At 37.2% G+C, this 22,442-nt stretch overlaps 1 protein-coding gene across 4 annotated transcripts in view; it reads right to left on the bottom strand.

Moving 5' to 3' along the window:
- The window catches only part of Grid2 (glutamate ionotropic receptor delta type subunit 2), a 1,407,776-nt gene that overhangs the window by 280,959 nt on the left and 1,104,375 nt on the right, over window positions 1-22,442 (bottom strand). For all 4 annotated transcript variants that reach the window (XM_048416269.3, XM_087907267.1, XM_048416268.3 and 1 more), the window contains exon 12: window positions 11,801-11,939. In XM_048416269.3, coding sequence (XP_048272226.1) covers window positions 11,801-11,939 — 139 coding nt within the window. The remainder of the gene's footprint in view (window positions 1-11,800; window positions 11,940-22,442) is intronic.

Raw genomic sequence — 22,442 nt, 5'->3', positions numbered from 1 at the left:
TCATAAATGAAGAAAAAGAGGTATTTTTCTTTGTGAACCTTGTATTATGAGATGATAATCACGAGTTGCATACATTTCCCAGCACATGACATACCTCCTTCTTCTTTACAACTGAACAAAACTCCGTATTTTATAACATATACATAAGTATACACACCACCAACAACAAAAACAAAAACAGCAGATGTAAGTTCAAGGAATAGTGTGACGTGTTGACTTAGAATCCTTTTGTTATAGCTTCTAGTATGGTTTTACTTTTGTTTGGAAGACAGGGTTTCTCTGTGTAGCATTGGCTGTCCTGTCCTTCAACTAGCTTTGTAGACCAGACTGGCCCCACACTCATAGAATTCCACCTGCCTCTACCTCCTGAATTAAAACTGCACACTACAACTGTCCAACATATTTTTAGGTTTTTGAGGAAATTCCATATTGCTGTCCATAGTGGCTAAACTACTTAATATCCACGTAAGCAATAACTTCATTTCCTAACATCCTCACCAGTATTCTTCATTCATTTTTCTTATGACAGTCCTTCTGAATGGTGAGAAAGAATCTCAATGTTATTTTTATTTTTTAAAGACCAAGAATATTTAAATTTTTTCATGTTTATTGGCTATTCTATTTCTTTTGAGATGTATTAATTTCTATGAGTGACCCTTAGAGCACTATTAGTCAAAGGGACAATCTTTACTCAAACTTTATTTAAGGATCACATGAACGTAGTTGTATGCATTTAATTTTGAGTTTTTCTGTTCCATTCTATTTTACTATATTTTAATGACTTGGGTGTCTGTTTCGACATCTATGTGTTGAGGTGTTTCTCACTGTGGCTCCATGGTACAATTTGAAGTCAGTATTGTGTTTTACTCTAATTTTAGGACTGATCTTTCCTCCATGGATGTGTTCATCTTTTTCTTGAGTATGTTTGATTGCAACATACATATTTTGTAGTATTGGCATAATGTCAATGACATCTTTAAGTGTTGATCATAGTTTTATTGATTGTAATAGACTGGCATGGCAGCCATTGTATTTCAGAGGTTGAAATGCATCATTATATGCTCTTCTGGGTTTCAGAATTTATGGTGGGAAAATCATTGTTTTCTGATGAGTTTGTCTTTGTTGGATTGATGCCTTTCTCTTAAAAAAACTTCAATATTCTTTTTTTGGGAGTTTCTTTTCTGGTCTTACTCATTTATTGACCCAAATGCCTTGTGTATCTACATGGCAATTTCTTTCCTTAGACTTTAGAAAATTTTCTTTAAGATTTTATTAAGTATATTTCCTGTACCTTTAGATTGATTTTCTCATTCTTCAAAGCCCATGATTGGCAGATTGAGTCATTTAATGGTATCCCATAGATCATGTATATTATGTTCATAATTTATTACTTTATCGTTGTCATTTTCTGAATGTTTCAAAATCTACCTCATGGTCTACCTTTCACATGATCTACTCAACTGGTAAGGATTTCCATGGGAATTTTTACTGACTTACTGTGTTTTTCAATTCCAAGGTTTTAATTTGAATTTTTCAACATTTATGTCTTTACTAATTTCTTATTCCATATCCTATATTGACATTTTATATACTTCAGCTGTTATTGTTTTCTTCAGATACATTTGGAATTTATTCATGCCATCTCTTGGGGATGTACCCAAAGGATGCTCAATCATACTACAAGGACATTTGTTAAACTACGTTCACAGCATTATTTGTAATAGCCAGAACCTGGAAAGAACCTAGATGCCCCTCAACCAAAGGATGGATAAAGAAAATGTGGTACATTTACACAATGGAATACTATGCAGTGGTAACAATGACATACTGAAATTTGCATGAAAACATATGGAACTAGAAAAAAATCATCATTAGTCCCCAGACCCATCAAGACGTAACCCAGACCCAGAAAGATGAACATGGTATGTACTCACTCATAAGTGGATACTAGCTGTAAAGCAAAGGATAGTGAGCCTATATCCATGACCATAGAGAAGCTATGTAACAAGGTGAACCCTAAGATAAACATATATAGATTCCCCTGGGATAGGAAATAGTCAAGATCTCCTGACAAAAATTGGGAGCATGGGGGTGGGAGAGAGAAATGAGTGTGGAAGGGGAGGAGCAGGGCAGAAGGGGAAGGGGGAGGAGAACTTAAGGGAATGAGATAGTTGAGATGGGGGAAGGACAGAGACAGAAGGCAAGGAGAGAGATACTTTGATCGAGAGAGACATTATGGGAGGAGCAAGAAACATAGCACTAGAGAAATTCCCAGAAATCCATAAGGATCACCCTAGCTAATATCCTAAAGCAATAGTGGAGAGGGTGTCCTAACTGACTTTGCCCTGATGACTATCTTAAATGTCATCATAGAACCTTCATCCAGCAACTGATGGAGACAGAGATGGAGACCCACAGCAGAACACTGGACTGAGCTCCCAAAATCCAGTTGAAGAGTGGGAGGGGTGAGAATATGAGCAAAGAGTTCAAGATCATAAAGGGGTCACCCACTCCAACAACTTACATGAGTTCATGGGAGCTCACCAAATCTGGTGGGACATGGGAGGAACCAGTATAAGATCAAACTAGACCCTCTAAATGTGGGTGACAGTTCAATGGCTGGGCCAGACTTTGGGGCTACTGGCAGTGGCACCAGGATTGTCCCTGATGCTTGTACTGGCTTTTTGGAACCCATTCTCTTTGGATGGATACCTTACTCAACCTGGATATAATGGAAAGGATCTTGGTCCTTCCATGAAGCAATTTGCCTTGCCTTCTCTGGGGATTAGGGAGTGGATGTGGGCTGGGGTGGGGGTGGGGTGGAATAGTGGAGGGAATGGAAGGAAAATGGGGAGTGGGAACTAGGATTGGTATGTAAAATGAAAAAAAAGATAGTTTGTTTTCTTTTTTAAAAAAATAAAATAAAAAAGAACAATGTCCCCGAGAAAACTTGAAAACAAATGGATTAAACTAGAAAAAGACATCCTGAATGAGATAACCCCAACACAGAAATGTAAACATGATACATACCCACTAATAAGTGGATATTAGCTAAAAAGTAAATTATAACCAGTCTGCAATTCATAGACCCATAGAGGCTAGTTAACAAGGAAGGCCCATGGGGGATGCATGGATCTCCCTGGGAAGGGGAAGTAGAAGAGATTTTGTAGGTGGTCTGGGGGCAATACGGGATGGAAACATGGGTAATAAGGTTGGGATGAATGGAGGAGGATAGTAGAAAAAGAGATGGCTGAAAAATGGGGGTGGCACTTTGGTGTCAGGTAGAAACCCAGTGCAAAGGAAATTCCTAGGATGGTGACCGAAGTAAAGACTCCTAGTAGAGGATTTATAGCCTGAGCTGGCCATCTCTTGTGACTAGGCAAAACCCAGCGAATGGATTGGGGCACCAACCAGCCACACATCCTGTGATTTCAGTCTATCCTATGGGATATGCTGGGAGCAAGGGTGGAGCAGTGTTTGTGTGAGTGGCTAACCCATGGCTGATCCAGTCTGAGACCCATGCCAGTTGAGTGATCTCACACCTGGCACTGCTTGGAGTGAACTCACCCCTGGCACTGCTTGGAGTGCCAGTAACCAGAAGCTGGATGGCCTAGAGCTCTGGGATACAATCAAATACAATTGGAGAAAAAAAATAATGTCGATGTGATGATGCCTAATGATATTCTGCTATACTCATAGATTAGTGCCTACCCCAGTAGTCATCAGAGTGCCTTCATCCAGTAACTGATAGAAACAGATGCAGAGAACCACAGCCAATCATTAGGCCAAGCTTGCAGAATCCTGCTGAAAAGAGGGCGGAAGGATTATATGAGCTAAAGGGGTCTATGACATCACATGAAAATCCACAGATGCAGCTAATCTGAGTCCCTGGGAGCTCACAGAGTCTAAACCAACAACCAGGGAGCCTGCCTGGGACAGACCTAGGCCATCTACTTATATGTGACAACTCTGTAGCATGAGCTACTTGTAGGATTCCTAAAACTGGGAGTAGAGGGTATCCATAAAGCTTTGGCTGGCTTTTGGGAACCTTTTCTTCATAACTGAGTTGTTTTTCCCAGCCTTAAAACAAGGGGAGGAGCTTAGTTCTACCACATATAGCAAAACCATACTTTGTTGATATTCATTGGAGGCCTACCCTTTCTGAACAGAAATAGAGTAGGAGAGGATGGTGCTGGCGCTCGGGGAGGTTGGGTGGGGGAGGAGAGGAGGGAGTGGAAACTCTGGTAAGGATGCAAAATAGATAAATTTAATTTTGTAAAAATTTAGTTTCATTTTATTGGTGTTTTGCCTATATGTATGTCTTTGTGATGGTGTTGGATCCTGGGGTTACAGAGAGTTGCAAGCTGCCATGTAGTAAGTTGTGAATTGAACCTGGTTCCCTGGAAGAGCAGTCAGTGTTCTTAACCACTGAGCCATCTCTACAGTCCCAAATAAATTAATTTAATAAAATATATTTCAAATGAATACTAATAGATGTCTGAAAAATTGGTATTCAACTTTAATAAGTTTCAGAAGTAAAGGAACATGGTTAAGGTGACGTGTACTACCTAATACTCAGATATTAGGTAGTAAAGGCAGGACTGGAGTGTAAATAAGTAGAAATATGCTTTAGAGAAACAGACAAAAAAACAGAAGAGGAAAATTAAGTAGACTGGGAAAACAATAAGGAAAAAAGGAATCTAATAAACTATTTCAGTTAAAAATAGAATGGAAAAAAAAAGAAAAATCAGACAGATGTTTTGAAAACCTCCCAGAACTTGTGGCTGAGGTAGGGAGATTCCCCAACTTCAACTTGTCTTCTTGGAAAAGCCAATACGCTGGAAGAGGACAAGGTAGGATCAAACTGATTCTCTAAGCTGAAACTGGATAGTAACTAGGAGACGTAGAAAAGCGAAGGGAAGAGACTTGTGCAGGTTTTGTAAGCTGTCCTTGGCCTGGAATTAGAAACAGACCCTGTTTCAGTATGGCCACTCCAGTGGTTCAGAGCTGATTTCTACAGGGCCATGTCACAGAGTATAGACCTATATCAGTTATTCCAGGTTGTGACATTTTTTCTTCTAGTGAGTGAACACTAGGACCTGGCATAATATCCACTGTATGGTAGGCTAGAGCTCCAGTTCTGAGTTATAGTCTCACTCTTCTTGCTAATTTCTATCATTGCTATTCCACTATTATGCTCACAAAATATGTTGTACTCAAATATCACCTGCTTACAAAGTGGTGCTCTGAGACACTTGAGCGCAGAGTTTTAAATGTTGGTGTGAACTTGTGGGATGAGGATATTTCATCAGAGTTGTCATAGCAAAGGAAGCTAGCAAGAAATTTAGAAAGGATAAGAATTTATATAGTTGAGTATTTAAGAATTTTCTAGTATGGATAGACAGAGATGGGAGAGGGATAAAAAGAAAGGGAGAAGAAGTGGGTGAGAGAGATATTTGATCTTATTAGAAACTACAAGGGCGCCTTGGGTCTCCTGGGAGTGATAAATAAACTGGGAGACAGTCTTTAATTAAGTACTCAATGAAAGAGCATTTGAAAGACCAATATATACTTCCTAGGGTTTGACTTCCTTTTTTAGAAGATAAAATTCTGTCTATGACATCTAGATAGCTCTATGCTCGTAAGATATCCATCACTGTAGTACTTAAGTGCCGAGACAACTAAGGCATCTCAACTCCGAACAATAAGGACTTGGGAGATAAATGCCTTCCTGTGTGTGCAGTGCCTACGCGTTCAAGCCACACAATTCTGCACTGAGCTGAAACATTGAAGCAGAACGAATCAAGTCCAGCTTCTTTCAACCACCCTGACCGTGGCTGTTCCTAATAAAGTGTGCAATTCCCTACTGAGAGCTCTGAGACAGGCTGCGACAGAACAATTAAAGAAAGAGTAGGTGAGACACTCGGCAAAGCGAGACAGTGCACCATTTGAGTTTTCCTCTCTTCTGTGAAATAACAGCATAAAGAAATGACTCTAATATTTCTTTTCTGTTTTATGTGGCTGATAGTCACAGAGCAGACTTCTACAGTTTCAAACCAGATTTAAGGAACCTTTTCCTGGATATTTATTGACTGAATATTATTTGTAACCACAATGTACTAGGTATTTAATTAGGTACTACATAAGGTCCTAGGCTGATACAAAAGTGATTAGAAACAGCCCTTGAGGAAATGCATTTTAATTAAAAATATAAAACAGTAGAACAGCATGCCAGTACAAGCCCAGCTAGAGTTCATAGTATGAGGTGGTAGATACAAATAAGTGTACAGAAAGACACTAAATCTAATTGCAAACATGGTGGCATCCACATAGAAGGAGCTATATTTGAGTTATTGATTATGACAGGGGTAAATAAAGATGAGTTATGAGAAGATGCTTGTTTAACAACAGCCTGACTCAGGGTTATTGCCAGCCACTGTCAGCAGCTTCCTTTGAATGCCCGTTAATCAGGCCCTAAATTAAGACCATCAAGTGAGTCATTGCTTTAATTCTTATTTATGCTTGAATTACAGGGAGACTTGACTGACACAGCAGATTTATTTTAACTCTTTGATAGGATTATAGGGTCAAGTGACAAGGTCCAGAGACATTACCTAGCATAGGTGGGCAACACTACTGGTGATGGCAACTATGGCAGAAACAATAACATAGCAGCAAAGAAACCAATGGTTTCCTTGGCTGTGGATAACAGGAAGGAGGATGTGACTGAGCAGATAAAAGAGAAGGAAGAGCAAAACCTTTGTGTGGATGGATTAGTGGTGCATTTTATTGTATTGGTAGCTTGACAAGTCTATACATGTGATAAATGGCATCTAGACCATTAGTAAGTAAAGTTTTCCCTTTCTTAATTCATACCAAAGAGCTGTAAAAATCCCATTGTTGATATGATAAAATCTCTTGTTGGGATATAGATTGTTTCTGTAAGTTCTAGAAAGAACTATTATCTCAAATAATTTGATTGAAGAGAATCAATAACCCAGTATTTTGTTTGTTAAACATCAAGAATTGTGATAGTCAATGTCCTAGATGCAAAATTATGAGATCTCTGAGTAGATGCTAAGATATCTACAGCTTCATGGAATAAAAATAATCAAGTTTGGTCACAAAGATTAATCATACTGTGCAGTTAATAATGAATACAGTTGAACAATTATGATTTCCTGTAGCTCTGTTTATTTTGATGTTAAATAATAAATGGCTCTCAGAAAAAATAATAAGTAAAGGCAAACATGCTGGTGCTGTAATACTGTCTTGTGTGTCTATGTGTGTGTTACTGGGAATGGAACCCAAGACCCTAAAAGGGCTAAGCAGGTGATCCACTACTGAGCTATAGTGTCAGTCCTTTTTCAATGTTGACACTAACAATAATTTTAAAACTTTCCAAGCACCATTCCCACTTTTAGCCTGGGGACCAGTAGAAAATCAAACATTATATTTTTAAAATATTTCATGCCTGTGTATATGTATGTGCACCACATGTCTGCCTCGAAGCCATGGAGATCAGAAGAGGGTATCAGATCCTCTGAACTGGAATTGTGGATGGTTGTGAACTAACATGTGGTGCTTGGGACTGAACCTGGTTCCTCTGGCAGAGCAACAAGTGATCTTAACTACTAAGCCATATATTTAGCCTCACATTTTATTTTTTAAGTAAAAAAAGCCAACCAAATTACAATCACAAAACACAAAACAAACAGCAACATCAACAACAGCAAAGCAGAAATCATTAACATTTTCCTCCTTGGACTTTGAAGTGGTCATCTCATTCTTTACCACATCCTGTCACTGAAGGGAAAGCAAACTTAAACTTATGAGTTATCTTTTACAAGGAAAACCCATTTCCCACACTTTAGATTGCAGCTAATATCGATTCTAAAGGACCCATGTTTCCCTCTTTCTGTGGGGTTGCTCCATTTCCCTCTTCCCACCTCAGTCTAAAGAGAACCTCTGCTTTGAGGGAATGAAGATGTACATAGTCTATGTCGTCCAATAGCATGGTGAACTGTGCAGAGTGGGATGTGCCAACATTCGCTGTTTAACTCAGAGAGGAGCTAATTTTATGAACACCAGTGCTTAAGACAGCACTGCATGAGACTGGGGAGAGTCCGTTCCTAGAAGAGCGAGAGTGGGAACTGAGCGAGAACCCAGCATTACTTACAGGTGGAACTCTGCACCCAAGTGGTAGTATAGGCATTTGTGCTTATCACAAAGTTAAGACATGAACTTTGAAATTATCTATAAGTTTTGGGAGAAATCCAGACTGTTGAAACTTAATTGACTTTTATTCTTTCCCAAGTTACTCTTATGATATTATTCAGAGGGAGTAATTTATTACACCCACTAAAAACTTTTCATAATGCTCGTTGGTACTAGAAGGGACAAATTTTGAAGGAAATGAATGTTCAGTTACTTTGGAATGTAGAGCTACACTTGAGGGAAGTACCATGTGAAATTACATTTTTTTTTCCTACTAAATTTTACTTTTGAAGGAACCTTGGGGAATGTAGAATATAGAATCCTGGAATATAGTGGTGTCTGCTTCCACTGTTAGAGTAGTCTAGAAAGCAACTGGTGCTGGGAACTTAGTAATAACTAAGTAGCCAAGATGCACACATAGACCGCCTTTGATACCTTCAACAAAGTATTGGGTCAAGCAAATCAGGGAGCCAGCACCAGATAAGGAACTAACTTCAGCGTCAAGACTGTGGATTAGTTTTGGGTTGACATGAATTAGACCATCACCTCTGTGCTTACTAGTGTTCTTGAGCATTTTGCTTCTAAAATTCAGTTTCTTTATTTACAGAATGGAAATAACGGTAGTACTTACATTGTGACATGTACTTTGAGGAATGAATGCGATAATAACTGCAAAATATTTAATGTCTGTTTTATAGTAAATCCACAATAAGTGTCAGACAAATTTTTAATACAATGACTATTATTGCATGTCATATGTTATTATTTTTTTATTTAAAATATTTCAAAACTAAAAGTAAATAATACGTTAAGCATATTTAAATGTTCCCTTTTAGTTAGGCATTATTAATTAGAAGTCTATTTTTAAAAGTGTGTATCCATGAAATACCACTAACATGACTGCCTAAACATGCCTTAACAAGGATGACACCAATGGACATACTAATGTCCTTGTAATGTAATGGATATTACAAGGCCTCGTAATGCTGATAAGGGGAGAAATAGTCTGTCTAGGAATGAGCACACCAGTTGGTTATCCAATATCAAATAGTAAGCTCCAAAACCACACAAACAAGTAACATTATACAAGCTGAGTAGGGCATATTTACATATTTATGAACACACACACATAGAAGCAAGCAAGGAAGTTCTTGAAAGGGTTTAGAGGAAAGAAAGGGAAGTAAGAAATGATGTATTGTATCTCAAAAAATAAAAATGTTGTTAAAAAGTATTTTAAAAGGTTTACTCCAATTTGCTCTGGAAAGCTATTTTTCTTGCTATCTGCTACCACATAGATCAGCCTACAAGTCATTAAGTTAAGTGAAATGAGCCAAGTGCAGAAACATAATTACTGTAGGAGAAAGTTAAATCCACAGAAGCAAAGATGGGAACAATGGTGAAAGGCCTGTGGGGTGGTAAAAGAAGGAGACAACTGACCAAGGTGCAAAGTCAGTTACCAATTGAACACACTTGGGAATATTTAATCAATACTATGGGCAGTATTAGATGTGTTAGCTAATTTGACTGCACGAATTAATATCATATATATATGTGTGTGTGTGTGTGTGTGTGTGTGTGTGTGTGTGTGTATCACACTGTCTCATTTTGTGTTTTAAATATGTTCAATCTTTATCTTACCGGATATGCCAAAATGTCTTCCTCAGAGGAGCATAGGGCAATCATAGGTAAAATTAACTCACGTTGACATGTATGTTAGCAAAATTGGTTAAACACAAAAGTCATTGCTACTGCTCCAGGCCAATTGAGGGTTGTTTTTCGAGACAGGGTTTCTCTGTAGCCTAAGGATCTAATCTTAAGGCTGACACTTTCTTTTCTAAACACAGATGGCACATGGTGGTTTGAGTGCAGGAAATGAGAACTATTGCAATGCCTTGGCACACGGGCGCAGGTGCCAGGCACCCTGAAGGTCTGCACAGTACCCAGACACTTGCTGCATGAACATGAAAATTGCTTAGCAACTAATCTTCAGTTTTTCTGTTTGTATAATGTGTCATGGAGTTTACAAGATGGTGATGAGCATTAGATGAGCCAATCAGCATATAATAGCACAAATCTTGGCATCTGATAACTAATCAGTAAATGATGGTTATTATTTTTATGATGTTACTAATTTCACCAATTTTCTTTCTAGGGTATCGCAATCATTTTCATTATTACTCAATCTCCCACATTTTACTCAGCATCGTTTATAATTTGTTTTACCCATAGAGCTGGCTATAAGAGGAATAAATTGGGAGAGTAAGAAAGGTCTACACTAAAGCAAAAATTATAAAACATTTTGAGGAGCATGATTTGATGGGTGAATTTAGAAGCTTCATTTTCATAAATGGATAAAGGAATTGACTGCTTGTGAGGATTACTAGTTGCCTTTTGTGGGCTTCAATTTCAGATTGTAGATTGTAGAAAAACAATGCACTTCTATAAATAATTAACTCTTGATTTGGTATTATATTACAATGGCTGCCTGGCCACTAATGGAGCTCATTTACATACATTTAAGAGGGAAAAAAATTTGTGATTTTTCTTTAAGGGGAAGTTGACTCTGGGAAATTCTTCTATATTGCCAGTAGTTCTCATTTTCAATTGGTAAGTTTGGAGACCTGAGTGTTGACCTTTAATTAAAATCATTTTGTTTGTGGCTAAATAGACAATTTCAGGGGAATGTTTCTTAACATAGCACATAGGCTACTGTGTCCATTCAGGGCAGAAACTTTATGATGCTGCAGTTCCTGTAGTGTGAAACCATGAAGGCAGAAAATGCCCCTGGGTCGTGGCTCGTGGGAAAGTCCATTATGACCCGAAGCAAAAACCTCTGGATGTGAAGAAATGAGTGTATCACGATGAACAGCCATTTTACATCACTGTTATCGATGTTGGAGAAAGAGCAGAGATGAAGAATACGTGGATATTAATGCAGACAGGTAGAGTGTGGTCACTAGCATGCTAATTTCTGTCTGTTACCTGCTCTTTTCTCTTCCCCTCTCTTTTCTGTTCTCACAGTCTTCCCATCTCTCTTCACACCCTCACTAATATGTTCATTTAGCTCTTTATTCTGATCACACGAAATGGGCCAGACTCACTAGACAGACATTTTATTTCATAAGATTCTTCAAACATTGTCTATCTTAATTTTTCTCTGATGTAGTTATTGTTTTTTAAATAGTTTTTATTTTGTGTGTATTCTTGAGTCCATGTCTGTCTACTCTGCATGTGTGATAATGGCTGAGTCTAGTAGGTGTTGTGGATCCCTTAAAACTGAAATCACAGATGGTTTTGAGCCATTTCTCCTGCCATGCCCTAGTTATTCTCTGTGAAGGTTAAAGCTTTGATGATATATTATCCTTCTAGGAAAATATGGAAAGCAATATTTAAGTTATCATCAAAATTTTATAAAAATAAATTATTTAGGCTTCATATTCTGAGATCACAGAACTAAGACTTTACTCAGGAGAGTGACAATTTCTTATCAGATGTTGCACCACATTTGTGCGCAGAGGGTTTCCCCTATGACACTCTCAGCCTTTGTCATGTTTGATGGCTGCTGAAATCTCTGCCTACTTACTGGATGGAGCTCTCAATGCGGGTGATGGTGAGGAAAGCAGCAAGGTTTGCTGTGTATGATGAGATGACAATCAGAGCAAATAACCACCACGCCCCCATCATCATTCGAGTTGCCAGAGTGGTGTATGGGACTTCCCCACCTGTGGAAAAAGGAGAGACGATAACACCATCAATAAGCTTGTATTGAGAAACTGAAGTCATACACACTCGGTGCCAACATTGGCAAAAGGCTTCCTGTCCCTATCATAACTGGCCACCTATAGTATTCTTGAGAGTCACTCTTCTCATCTTCTACACATTGGTTTGTCGTTGCGTGAGACCTGCAGAATGCTTACATTCCATCTGTACCTTAGCAAGACTGAATATCATCAACATTTAGTGAAGTAACACTATTTTCTCTGGTCATAAAATGACCATTAGCTTGCAAAGAATGAGTTTCTGTGGCAGCAATGGCCAGTGGCTCTGACAGTTTTCATGACTAGTTTTATGTCAACTTGACACAAGCTAGAATTATCAGAGCGTAAGAAGCCTCAATTGAGAAAATGTTTCCATTAGATCTGGCTATAGAGACAAGCCTATACAGTTTAATTAGTGATTGATGAGCAAAGGCTCAACCCATTGTAGGTGGGCCACCACTGGGTTCGTGGTCCTGCATTCTATAAGAAAGCAGGCTGAGAAAGTCATGGATAGAAAGACAGTGAACTGCAAACCCCTATTGCCTCTACATCATCTCTTGCTTCCAAGTTCCTACCCTGCTTAAGTTTCTGCTCTGGCTTGCTTCAGTGATAAACTACAGTGTTGAAATGTAGTCAAATAAACCCTCTCCTTCCCAACTTGCCTTTTGGTTATGTTGTTTCATTAAAATAATAAAAGCCCAATTAAAGACGGGCAGTGGTGGTGCACACCTTTAATCCCAGCACTCAGGAGGAAGAGGCAGGCAGATCTCTGTGAGTTCGAGGCCAGCCTGGTCTACAAGAGCTAGTTCCAGGACAGGCCCCAAAGCTACAGAGAAACCCTGTCTCGAAAAACAAACAAAAAAGTCTAATTACGTCAAAACTGAAATCAAAATAATACAATAAACTAACCTATGGCAAAGAAAATGGGACTATTACTATGGCCTGGGTAGAAGAGGGGTATCACCAGGCCCGCTGATTCTACCCACTAATACTTCCACACCAGATTTTTGAGAAGTGTTAGAGAATATAGGAAGGGGATATTGACTAAGGTAGGAGGAGTTTTTGGGCATTGCCACTCACTTTGAGGTGGGACTTTTGAGTCACACATACTATCTACAAATAATCCCTAACACATGTTCCTAAAAGTAGATTCAACAAACTCTTTGGTTCACTAACACTTGGATGAAATCCTTTCTTTGGTCTCTTGGTGCCCTGTCTGGGGCTAATAACTATTTCTTTATATCTAATCGGAAACAGAACATTCTACATGAATAGTGTTCAAATTTATATTCTGGTCCTTCTCTTTGTTGAACTAATGACAAAAGTCCATAGTCACCGAGAATCGAAAGGGGATCTTAAATTTAACACATTGTTCTAACATCCAAATTACCCCCCCCACCTACCTAATTTACGTTATGCCAGAAACCGGTGTGTTTTTGTCATTTCTTACAACACAACCTTAAAAGTCTCATCTTTCAATATACAACAAATGCTGCCACATTTTCCTTCAAACTATATTCTCAAACTATTTTATCTCACCACTTCCTATAGTGATATCCAAATCTAAGTCAGCAGTTTTTGATTGTGCCACTGAACAGCATATACACAACCTGTCTCTATTCCTGGAGAACACCTCTCAGTGCTCCCCCACAGGACTCTAGGCAGTGAAAGTGAGGTCGTGTTGTGCCCTGATCAAACCTCCCGGTAGCTTCTTATCACTCTGAAGAGAAGAAGCCATAATCTTTGACAAAACCTATCAGATGCTCCATGAGAGAATCTTAATTCACTTACCTGATCCTATTTTGAATCATTCTCTAAATGGGTTATTGCTGAAATTTTAACATATTGAATGTCTATTTCTGATCCAAAAATTTGATTTTAAAATATTTATGTCTAGAATTTTCTTCTTTACAATTTCCAAGTGTTTTTCTAATCAATAATTTTTAAAGATTTTATTTTTAAAATGCCTCTTGAGAAATATCTTTATTGTTAGGTGGTAACAGCCCATGCCTTTTGTCCCATCATTAGGGAGGTAGAGGCAAGCAGATTTCTGTTAGTTCTAAGCCAGTCTGGTTTTCAGAGTTAGTTCCAGAATAGTCAATGCTACTACATAAAGAAACCTTGTCCCCCCCCAAAAAAACCAAACCAAACAAAACGAAAACCCCAAGAAATATCTTTTATCACTGTTCCGTAAAATTTTCTATAAATTCTTTAGAAATTCTAAATTCTTTAGAATTTTCAGCTTTATACTATCAAGTCCTCTAAGTACTTTACCCTTTAAAAATAATATTTTAACATGTTTTTACTGCAGCAATATATAAGCAATTTTGTTTTTAGTTTTAAAATATATTTTAATTTTTTTTGAAATTTAAGTATAGTTACATAAATTTTCTCTTCCCAATTCTCCCTCTAATCCTATTTGAATGTCATTGCTCTCCCTCAAATCTATGACCTCTATTTATTAAATTTTGTATATGTATATATTATGTATAATCATAAATATATAAGTAAATCATTCCCAGTTTGTATGAAGTAATTTGTCTGTATATGATTTCAGTGTTGACTGCCTATGTTTTATATAGCTTCTTTCTCTTCCTTTATGTCATTGGTGTAAAAATAGTCTGGGTCCCATATTAAGTGATTAAATACATGGTAAATAAATTTATGTTATGTTTTTGACTGAACCGTGCCTTTATTAAATTCAAGTACTAAAGCATTAACTTTCAGTGTGACAACATTAAATATGTGATATTTAAGGAATTAAAGTAAAAAAGGTCATAAAGGGTCATGCTAATATGGCTGCTGTTGTGGTAAGATAACAAAACTTTGAGAGTGTGTTTGTCCAAATGCCACAGAAGTAAGTTATAGTGGAGAGGTCTCCGAAAAAATAAAATCTGTTCACACATTGATCTTAAGCTTATATCCTTTGATGTGGGTGTTCCTGTGTATGCTGTGAATATATTTTATTACCATTGCTTAATAAAAAGGTGTTCTGGCCAATAGTCAGGCAGAGTAGAGTCAGGTGGGAATCCTAGCAAAGATCCAGGTAAAAAGAAGGTAGAGTCAAGAAGAAGTCAGCAGCCACTGAAGAAGCAAGATGTGAGGTAATGCTGTGGCAATGTAGGAATAGATAGATGAATAGAAATGGGATAATTTAAGTTTCAAGAGATAGCTAAGAATGAACGCATAGGCCAAACAGTTTGTAATTAATATTAAGCCTCAAAGTGGTTATTTGGGAACTGATAGGTGGCAGAGAAACCTCCATTTGCATATGGTGCCCAATATAGGGCATGAATCCCCACAAGACCTAGAAAAGCTTTAAAAAGTTCCAGGACAGGCAAAAAAAAAAGAAAAAGAAAAAGAAAAAAGAAGAAAAGAAAAGAAAAGAAAAGAAAAGAAAAAAGAAAGAAAGAAAGAAGGAAGGAAAGAAAGAAAGAAAGAAAGAAAAGAAAAGAAAAACAAAAAAAAAGTTCTAAGCACAAAGAAACAGAGCCACACTGAACTTCCTACTCTTTCATGCTGGCCTTGGCACAGAGATGCATCTCTGAACCACTGACCGAGAAATGGAGTCAACCACCAACCACCAGGTATTGAACCAGGTGGTGGTTCTGCAGTCTCTAACATCGACTGTGGTAAAGAGGCTCCCAGTCGCTCCCTACAGGATTGAGATCACAGTCACTGGCCTAGGAATGCACTGCATGCTACCGATTCCCAGAGTTGGGGTGGTAACATGCCTCCCAGAGCTGCAGCAAATGGACCTCCACCATCTTGGGAAGTCAATCAGGGTGCAAACAACAGCAAAAGTAGCTGCTCTGGTCCTAGCCATGCCTGCTTAACAGTTTAAAGCAGCGATCAAAAGAGAATTACAGATACATAATAAAGACAGATTCAGACAAAAATAAACCTCTAAATGTGTCAGTGTGTTTAAAAAACATATGTAAGTTTAAGGAAAAAAGAAAACATGTACAGGCAATTATAGAAAGAGTTTTACAAAATAAAATGAAGTCTTTAAATAGACAGTAAAAGTAATATAAAAGAAATAAGCTATGTAAAGATGAAAAATTCACAGAGAGTCTGGATTATATATACTATTGTACTTCCTTTGAAATTTTTGACTGTTAATGAGCTAACTGCAGAGAGACATTTGATTGTGGGGGCTGTTAAGCTAAACTAACATAAAGGTATCTTAACTTCAAAATTTGGATATGAGAATATGTTGCTTTGTTAAAAAGGTTCTGCTTTTGTTTCCTCAGAAGATGAGAAGCTGTAGATTCCTCCTAGGTTGATACAGTTTGGTCAACTAAGAGCTCTTGAAAGGTTTTCATGGGAGTGTCCAGGTGATCCAACATCCAGAACAGCTTCAAGGCAACTGGCTGAGACTATGCAGCTTCATAGACTACTACAGCCAAGATTTAACCATAATTATAAATTTTCACAAGATCCCTATTAGATTACCAACATCCCCAGTCAGCAGGAAGGGGTATAGAAAATTTTGCCCAAATTCCCAAAATATTGTTTATCAATATTTGTTTTCATTTAAAAGGCATTGTTATAAAAAAATAATGGCCATAGTCAATATCTTTTTTAAAAGGGGGGGTATGATATAAAAATGAATACTTTACATTGTTATGGGTTTGGGATTATTGATACAAATTTAAGGTCAATTTTGTTATAATATATGTATGTTCTACTCTAGTTTAAGGTGTTATGCTTATTCATCCCATTTAGAATATATTGTATATTTAAGAGATAAACGTTATCTATAATATTCAAACTTAGAGTCTTGTTAGCTTTGCAAGGTATACAGAGGTATAATTCAGATGGATAGATAATCTTCAAACACTTAGGAGACCTACAAAACAAGGCATGTAAAATGATTTTAAAAACTTAAACTTTCCCCAACAGTGAGAAGTGTCTGTTCCTGACAGTAACAATTGCTTCAAGAGGGTGATGGGAATTGAAGAGGCTCCTTATGGAGTTCGTTTTAAACGTTTCAAGACTATCCATTTGGGCAAAAGACTGCTCTTTCCTGGACCATTTGACAACATGCTGGATAAATTGGACATGCAGGACCCACAGGAAAATGACTGCTGAACTTTCCAAAACAAGGTGAGACAGTCCTTTAGTCTCATAAACTAAAGTCTTCATGAAAAAGTTTATTGCTTCATGAAAGAGTTTGCCAGATATTCTGCAGGACACAAAAGAAAGTGACTGATGAATTTTGCCAAAATAGGTGGGATAGTCTTCCAAATTTTCTGCTTCATGGAAGAGTCTGCCAGACATTCTGTGGGACATAGAAGAAAATAACTGACAAACTGCCAATATAGGTAAGACAGTTTCAAATTCCTGCATCACTGAGAAGCTTGTGAGACATTCTAGGTCTTTAGGCTGAAGATAAATGTCCCAATGTTATAGAAAATCTTTGGTTATTGTCCAGACAGTCAGATTTTTTGTCATTTCTAGAATATTTGAAATTGCTCACATTGTGCTTCCTGTTCATTTAGGTAATATTACCCTTCTGGGGTCTTTGATACAGTTGAAGACTAAATAGCTATAATTATAGTTTTCCTTAGTTATGATAAAAGATAAAATAGATATGAAACTTTAGACTGACAAAGATAGATACAATTAATGATAGATATTTTCTTTAATTTTGTCAAACACAAATTAAATATTGCAACTGTAATTCTTGCTTGATACCTGTTTTGTTATAGGTAATTGTACTATGTTAAAGTTAGAACCTTCCCTTTTTAATTAGACAAAAAGGGGGAGATCATGTAGAGTACCCTTCTATATGCTGTGAATATGTTTTTTTACTATTGTTTAATAAAGAAGCTGATTTGGCTAATAGTCAGGCAGAATAGAGTGAGGCAGGCAATCAAAGAAAAGATCCAGAGAAAAAGAAGGCAAAGTAGAAGGAGATGTCAGCAGCCACATGAGAAGCAAGATGTGAGGTAACAAGTCACAAGCCTCATGGCAAAACATAAACTAATAGAAGTGGGTTAACTGAAGTTGTAAGAGCTAGTTAATAATAAGCTTGAGCTAATCGGCCAAATGGTTTGTAACTAACATTAAGTCTCAAAGTGATTATTTGGGAACTGACAGGTAAAAGAGGAGCCTTCATTTACAACTCTTCCCATTTCTGCATCTGAAGTGTTATCCTGGCTCTCTCAAATAAATACATACTGAATATTGAACATTAATAGACTTTATAAAATGAAATTAGGCCTATATTCACAGTGCAAATAAATTAGAGGAGCAATATTTTTCCTGCTAGATATATAATACATGAATATATTAATATTATTCAATTGATTATGCCAGGCATAGTTTTACTCTGACCACTAGTTCTCATATGTAATACCTCTATATTTCGTGAAGTGTAAACATGTCTTTTGGTTATTTTCTAAACTATCTGTTCAGGCCATATTTTTATAGACAGAAAACAAACATTTTTTTCATAAGCAGTTTAGAAGTATTTTAGATCTTTCTTGAAAACAACAGACATTTTCACTGAGGTTTTAAAAGAATAATCAGCTAAAGAATAATCAGTTTTAAATTCCCATGAGGTTTTTTTTTTGAGAAAAACACCTAATTCAAAACTAATAATAAAATGTGACTATCAAAATCTCCAAGATATATGCAAAAAGTAGAACAATATATGTATGAACCAAAAGGCTATTTATAGGTTTTTTTCCATGAAGATCTTACACTTGAGAAGACTTGCTTTTGACCACATGGAAGATCAAATTGTTGAGTTTCTTCTTTTTAGCATATAATTTACAAATTTAATAGCTCAAATACTTGCAGAACCCAAATACAATACCATTATATTTGACATCTACACTTAGTAATTAGATAATAAAATTAACAGAAATCTTCAGGAGACAGAGCAAGTGGTTCTCTGATTTTGAGGCTAATCTGGTCTTATATAGTGAGTCCCTAGACAGACTGAGCTACACAAAGAAACTTTGTCTTGAAAAATCCAAAAAGAAGAAGAAGAAGAAAGAGGAGGAGGAGAGGAGGAAGAGAAGGAGGAGAAATAAGGAGGAGGGGAGGAGGTGAAGGAGGAGGAGGAGGAGGAAGAGGAGGAGGAGGAGAAGGAAAAGAAGAAGAAGAAGAAGAAGAAGAAGAAGAAGAAGAAGAAGAAGAAGAAGAAGAAGAAGAAGAAGAAGAAGAAGAAGAAGAAGAAGAAGAAGAAGAGCTTGTCTTCCTGTTTGGGTAATGTTGAACTAGATAGGTCATAACAGCTTTGAAGTCTTAATTTCTTCTCTTATTTTACTGTTTAATATTTTGGAAAGTCAAGGCACTCAGAAATTGAAGGTGTGCTTATCAATGTACTCACAATCAGGAAGCAGAGAGACATGAATGCAAACTACTGCTTAGCTCACTACTTCTACAGGTCAATATTTCAGCCAGGGAATGGGACACACCACAGTACGTGGGCCTTCCCACTTTTGTTAATGCAGTCTAGATTAGCCTATTCAGACATGTTGAGAGGCCTATCTTCTGGGTGATTATGTCATATTGACAATTAACACTAACCATCTAATTCTATGCATGGTCCACTTGATAACAAGCAATGCTACTTTTAACTCATTATCTTTCACCTTTTTATTCAGTTGACTTATGACCATGTTATAATATAAATGCATTCAGCTCAACTTTAAGTTACTACAGTCTTTAATTATGATTAGAAACATTATTAAATTCTTAACTGAGTGCCTAAAGGATTAAAAAAATTATATATGCTCAACATATAATGGCATAGAATAAACATTCATGGTCCTAAAGAGAAGGATTGGGGAATATCAATCAATGAGCACAAAAAAGTAAGCCTAAAATCCATCAGAGAAATTATCAAATTCTGTCACTCCATGGCTGGCATCTGGGACTTATAATAAAACTGGCTATGTTCCAAAAGGCTGAGCTAGCTTTAGGCCCCAGCACAGCCACCTGCAACATACAAACCCATCTCACAGGTTGGATCCATTCTATGTCCACAGCTATCCTCGATGGCCATTTTGTAATCCAAGCATGTAAACTTCCCTTCACAATGTCGCATAATGGCCTGGCAGAGATTCTGACCATGACACAAATTGCCTGCCATCATTTGCTCTCTGAAATTGCTGAACACGCCTCAATGACACCCTCAATCTTACATCTTTCATGTCTACAAAACCAGGAAAATGATCCTTATGGCATTCACCAGGAGCCCTGGTGCTACATGGGTGGAGCATGACCCTTTGGACCAGAGTTGCATCAAATCCTGTGTGATGATCCTGGGGAATCACTATCCTAAAAAATTGCCTTTGAGGAGTAGGGGATTCAGCTGTATTCTCTTTACTGGTCTCTGATGAGTGGTGTCTTGTCCTGATGGCAAATATTCTATTGTCTCTGAGTGCTATTTGTCTATAATTGTCATGAGCAATTGTTATGAACTATTGCAGACTGTGATGTAACTATAGCTTATAGCAATCTATATTCATATGTCAACCCACCATAGGACATATTCCCTGATGGGGAACTCGGTCAGTAAGGCTTGAGGACCACTGACTCTGAAAACTGGAGCTTTCATCTGTAATTTCCCTTGTGCCTTAACAGCTGTGATATCTCATCATTACCATGCATTTGCATGTGATGTGTATATTCAATCTCATAATTGCATCTCAGTCTTATGGACACATATATCTGTGGGTGGACAGGAAGATGACTTCTCATTTGACTGTATAATTTTGATATATAGAATATATATTAACACATGCTTCATAACTAGATATATTTGTTCCATGAGCACTGTAGACACATAAAAGCCTGTTTTGTTCCTTTTGGCTCAGACTAACCGCACACAGTTAGCTCCTTTTCACCTTAAAACAAGTTCAAACTAAAGACTTGTTGTAAATAGATCATAAGTTTAAAGCTTTGTAGTTATGCACAATGTCAGAGCGGCAGATGTCCAACCAAGGTTGCTACACAAAGTACCCTAAGAAAATCATGCCAACTCTTTGCTTGTCAGTCTGTTGACAAAAGACATGTGTTTCAAAGCTTATCTCACTAGGCACTCTATCCCTGCTTCCTTGTCACAGTCTCAGCCCTGTAACGTTGGACCTTTGTACTGCCATGGTAATGACTCCGCTCCTAATTCCTTACCCTAGGAACGTGCTTATGACCAATGAGAGGTAACCCCTGCAATTTTTTATAGCTTCATGCCTATAAGAAGAGGAGTTTTTAGAATAGAAGTAAAGAAGCTAGGAAAAACAACTAGGAGAATTTGAAGTAGGACATGAGAATTAGAATTGAGACAGAAAAATAAGGAGACTGAATTGAAAATTATGTAGTGAGAGATTCATTTGTCCTCAGACATCGCAAGTCTTTCTTTGGCTGTTGCTTTCTCTCTGAACCCTGAGAAGGCCTTTCGGCTGGACCCCAAAGGTTCTCATTATGTAATGTTGCTAAATTTTTTAAACAATTACAGCTGCTTTGTTGCTGCATCTTCCTTGTATAAAACGGTAAGCTTGTTCATATATCTACCTCTGCCAAACACATTAGTCCATTATCTTTAATTTAAATTTGTTTTATAGTCCCTGATCATGGATAGAATGAAACTAGATCTGTGGTTAAATATCACATGAATGGCTACATCCAAGTTTCTGAATGAAACCCTTGTTCCTTTATGAAGCCTCATGAGCTTTGAATATGAGACAAAGAGAAATGACTCTACAGCTGGAAATTTCCTCCCTTCTGGCTAGTTTTCATAGTCCCAAGAAGTGTTATAAAGACTGCTCATTGTGTTTCTCTCATAATTTTTTGTCTTCTAAGCTTCCACCAAAGTGGCCCATTAAGCTCTGCTTTCATCATGCTGTGGACTTTCAAACTTTCCATGACCCTGCTCTGAAATAGTTCAAAAGGCCTAAGGTCTACCTGGTTAGATTTAATAGAGCAATGACTTCTCTTCCTGGTATCAGTTTCTGTCTTAGCTTTTTTTTTTCTCATTGCCATGCTAAAATATTTGGCAATAGCAATTAACACTATCTATCACTTCTTCCATTGCTGGGAAACCAGAAAAAAAACTTAACATAGAAAGAATCTGTAAAGAGAAATAAATAGAAAAATTAGAGCATCAAACTTCTGAAAAAGAAGATAATGTAGAAAAGAAACTTAGTGCTTGTGACTGATTTTTTTGGAGGCAGAAAGGACAAATTTAAAAGATGAAGTTAAAAAGAACTCTGAATATCTGGAAGGAGGTACAACTTGGAATATGAAATTAAAAAAAAAAGAAATACAAAGATGGGGAAATATAAGCCAAGATGGGGTCAAAGGGAGAGGGAGGAAAAAGAGGGAAAGAGTTAACCAAAATCAAGAATATGTGAAAGTCATATGGAAAATTTGTAAACTAATTAAAATTGTAGTTAAAATCAAAGCAAGCAAACCAAGAGTATAACCGGAGGTATATTGCATGAATGGATA

This window comes from Myodes glareolus, chromosome 6 (genome assembly GCF_982192425.1).
Source record: "Myodes glareolus chromosome 6, mMyoGla1.1, whole genome shotgun sequence".
Classification (NCBI taxonomy): Eukaryota; Metazoa; Chordata; class Mammalia; order Rodentia; family Cricetidae; genus Myodes; species Myodes glareolus.
Note: the sequence above shows the minus strand (reverse complement) of the source record. Positions and strands in the feature narration are given on the sequence as shown.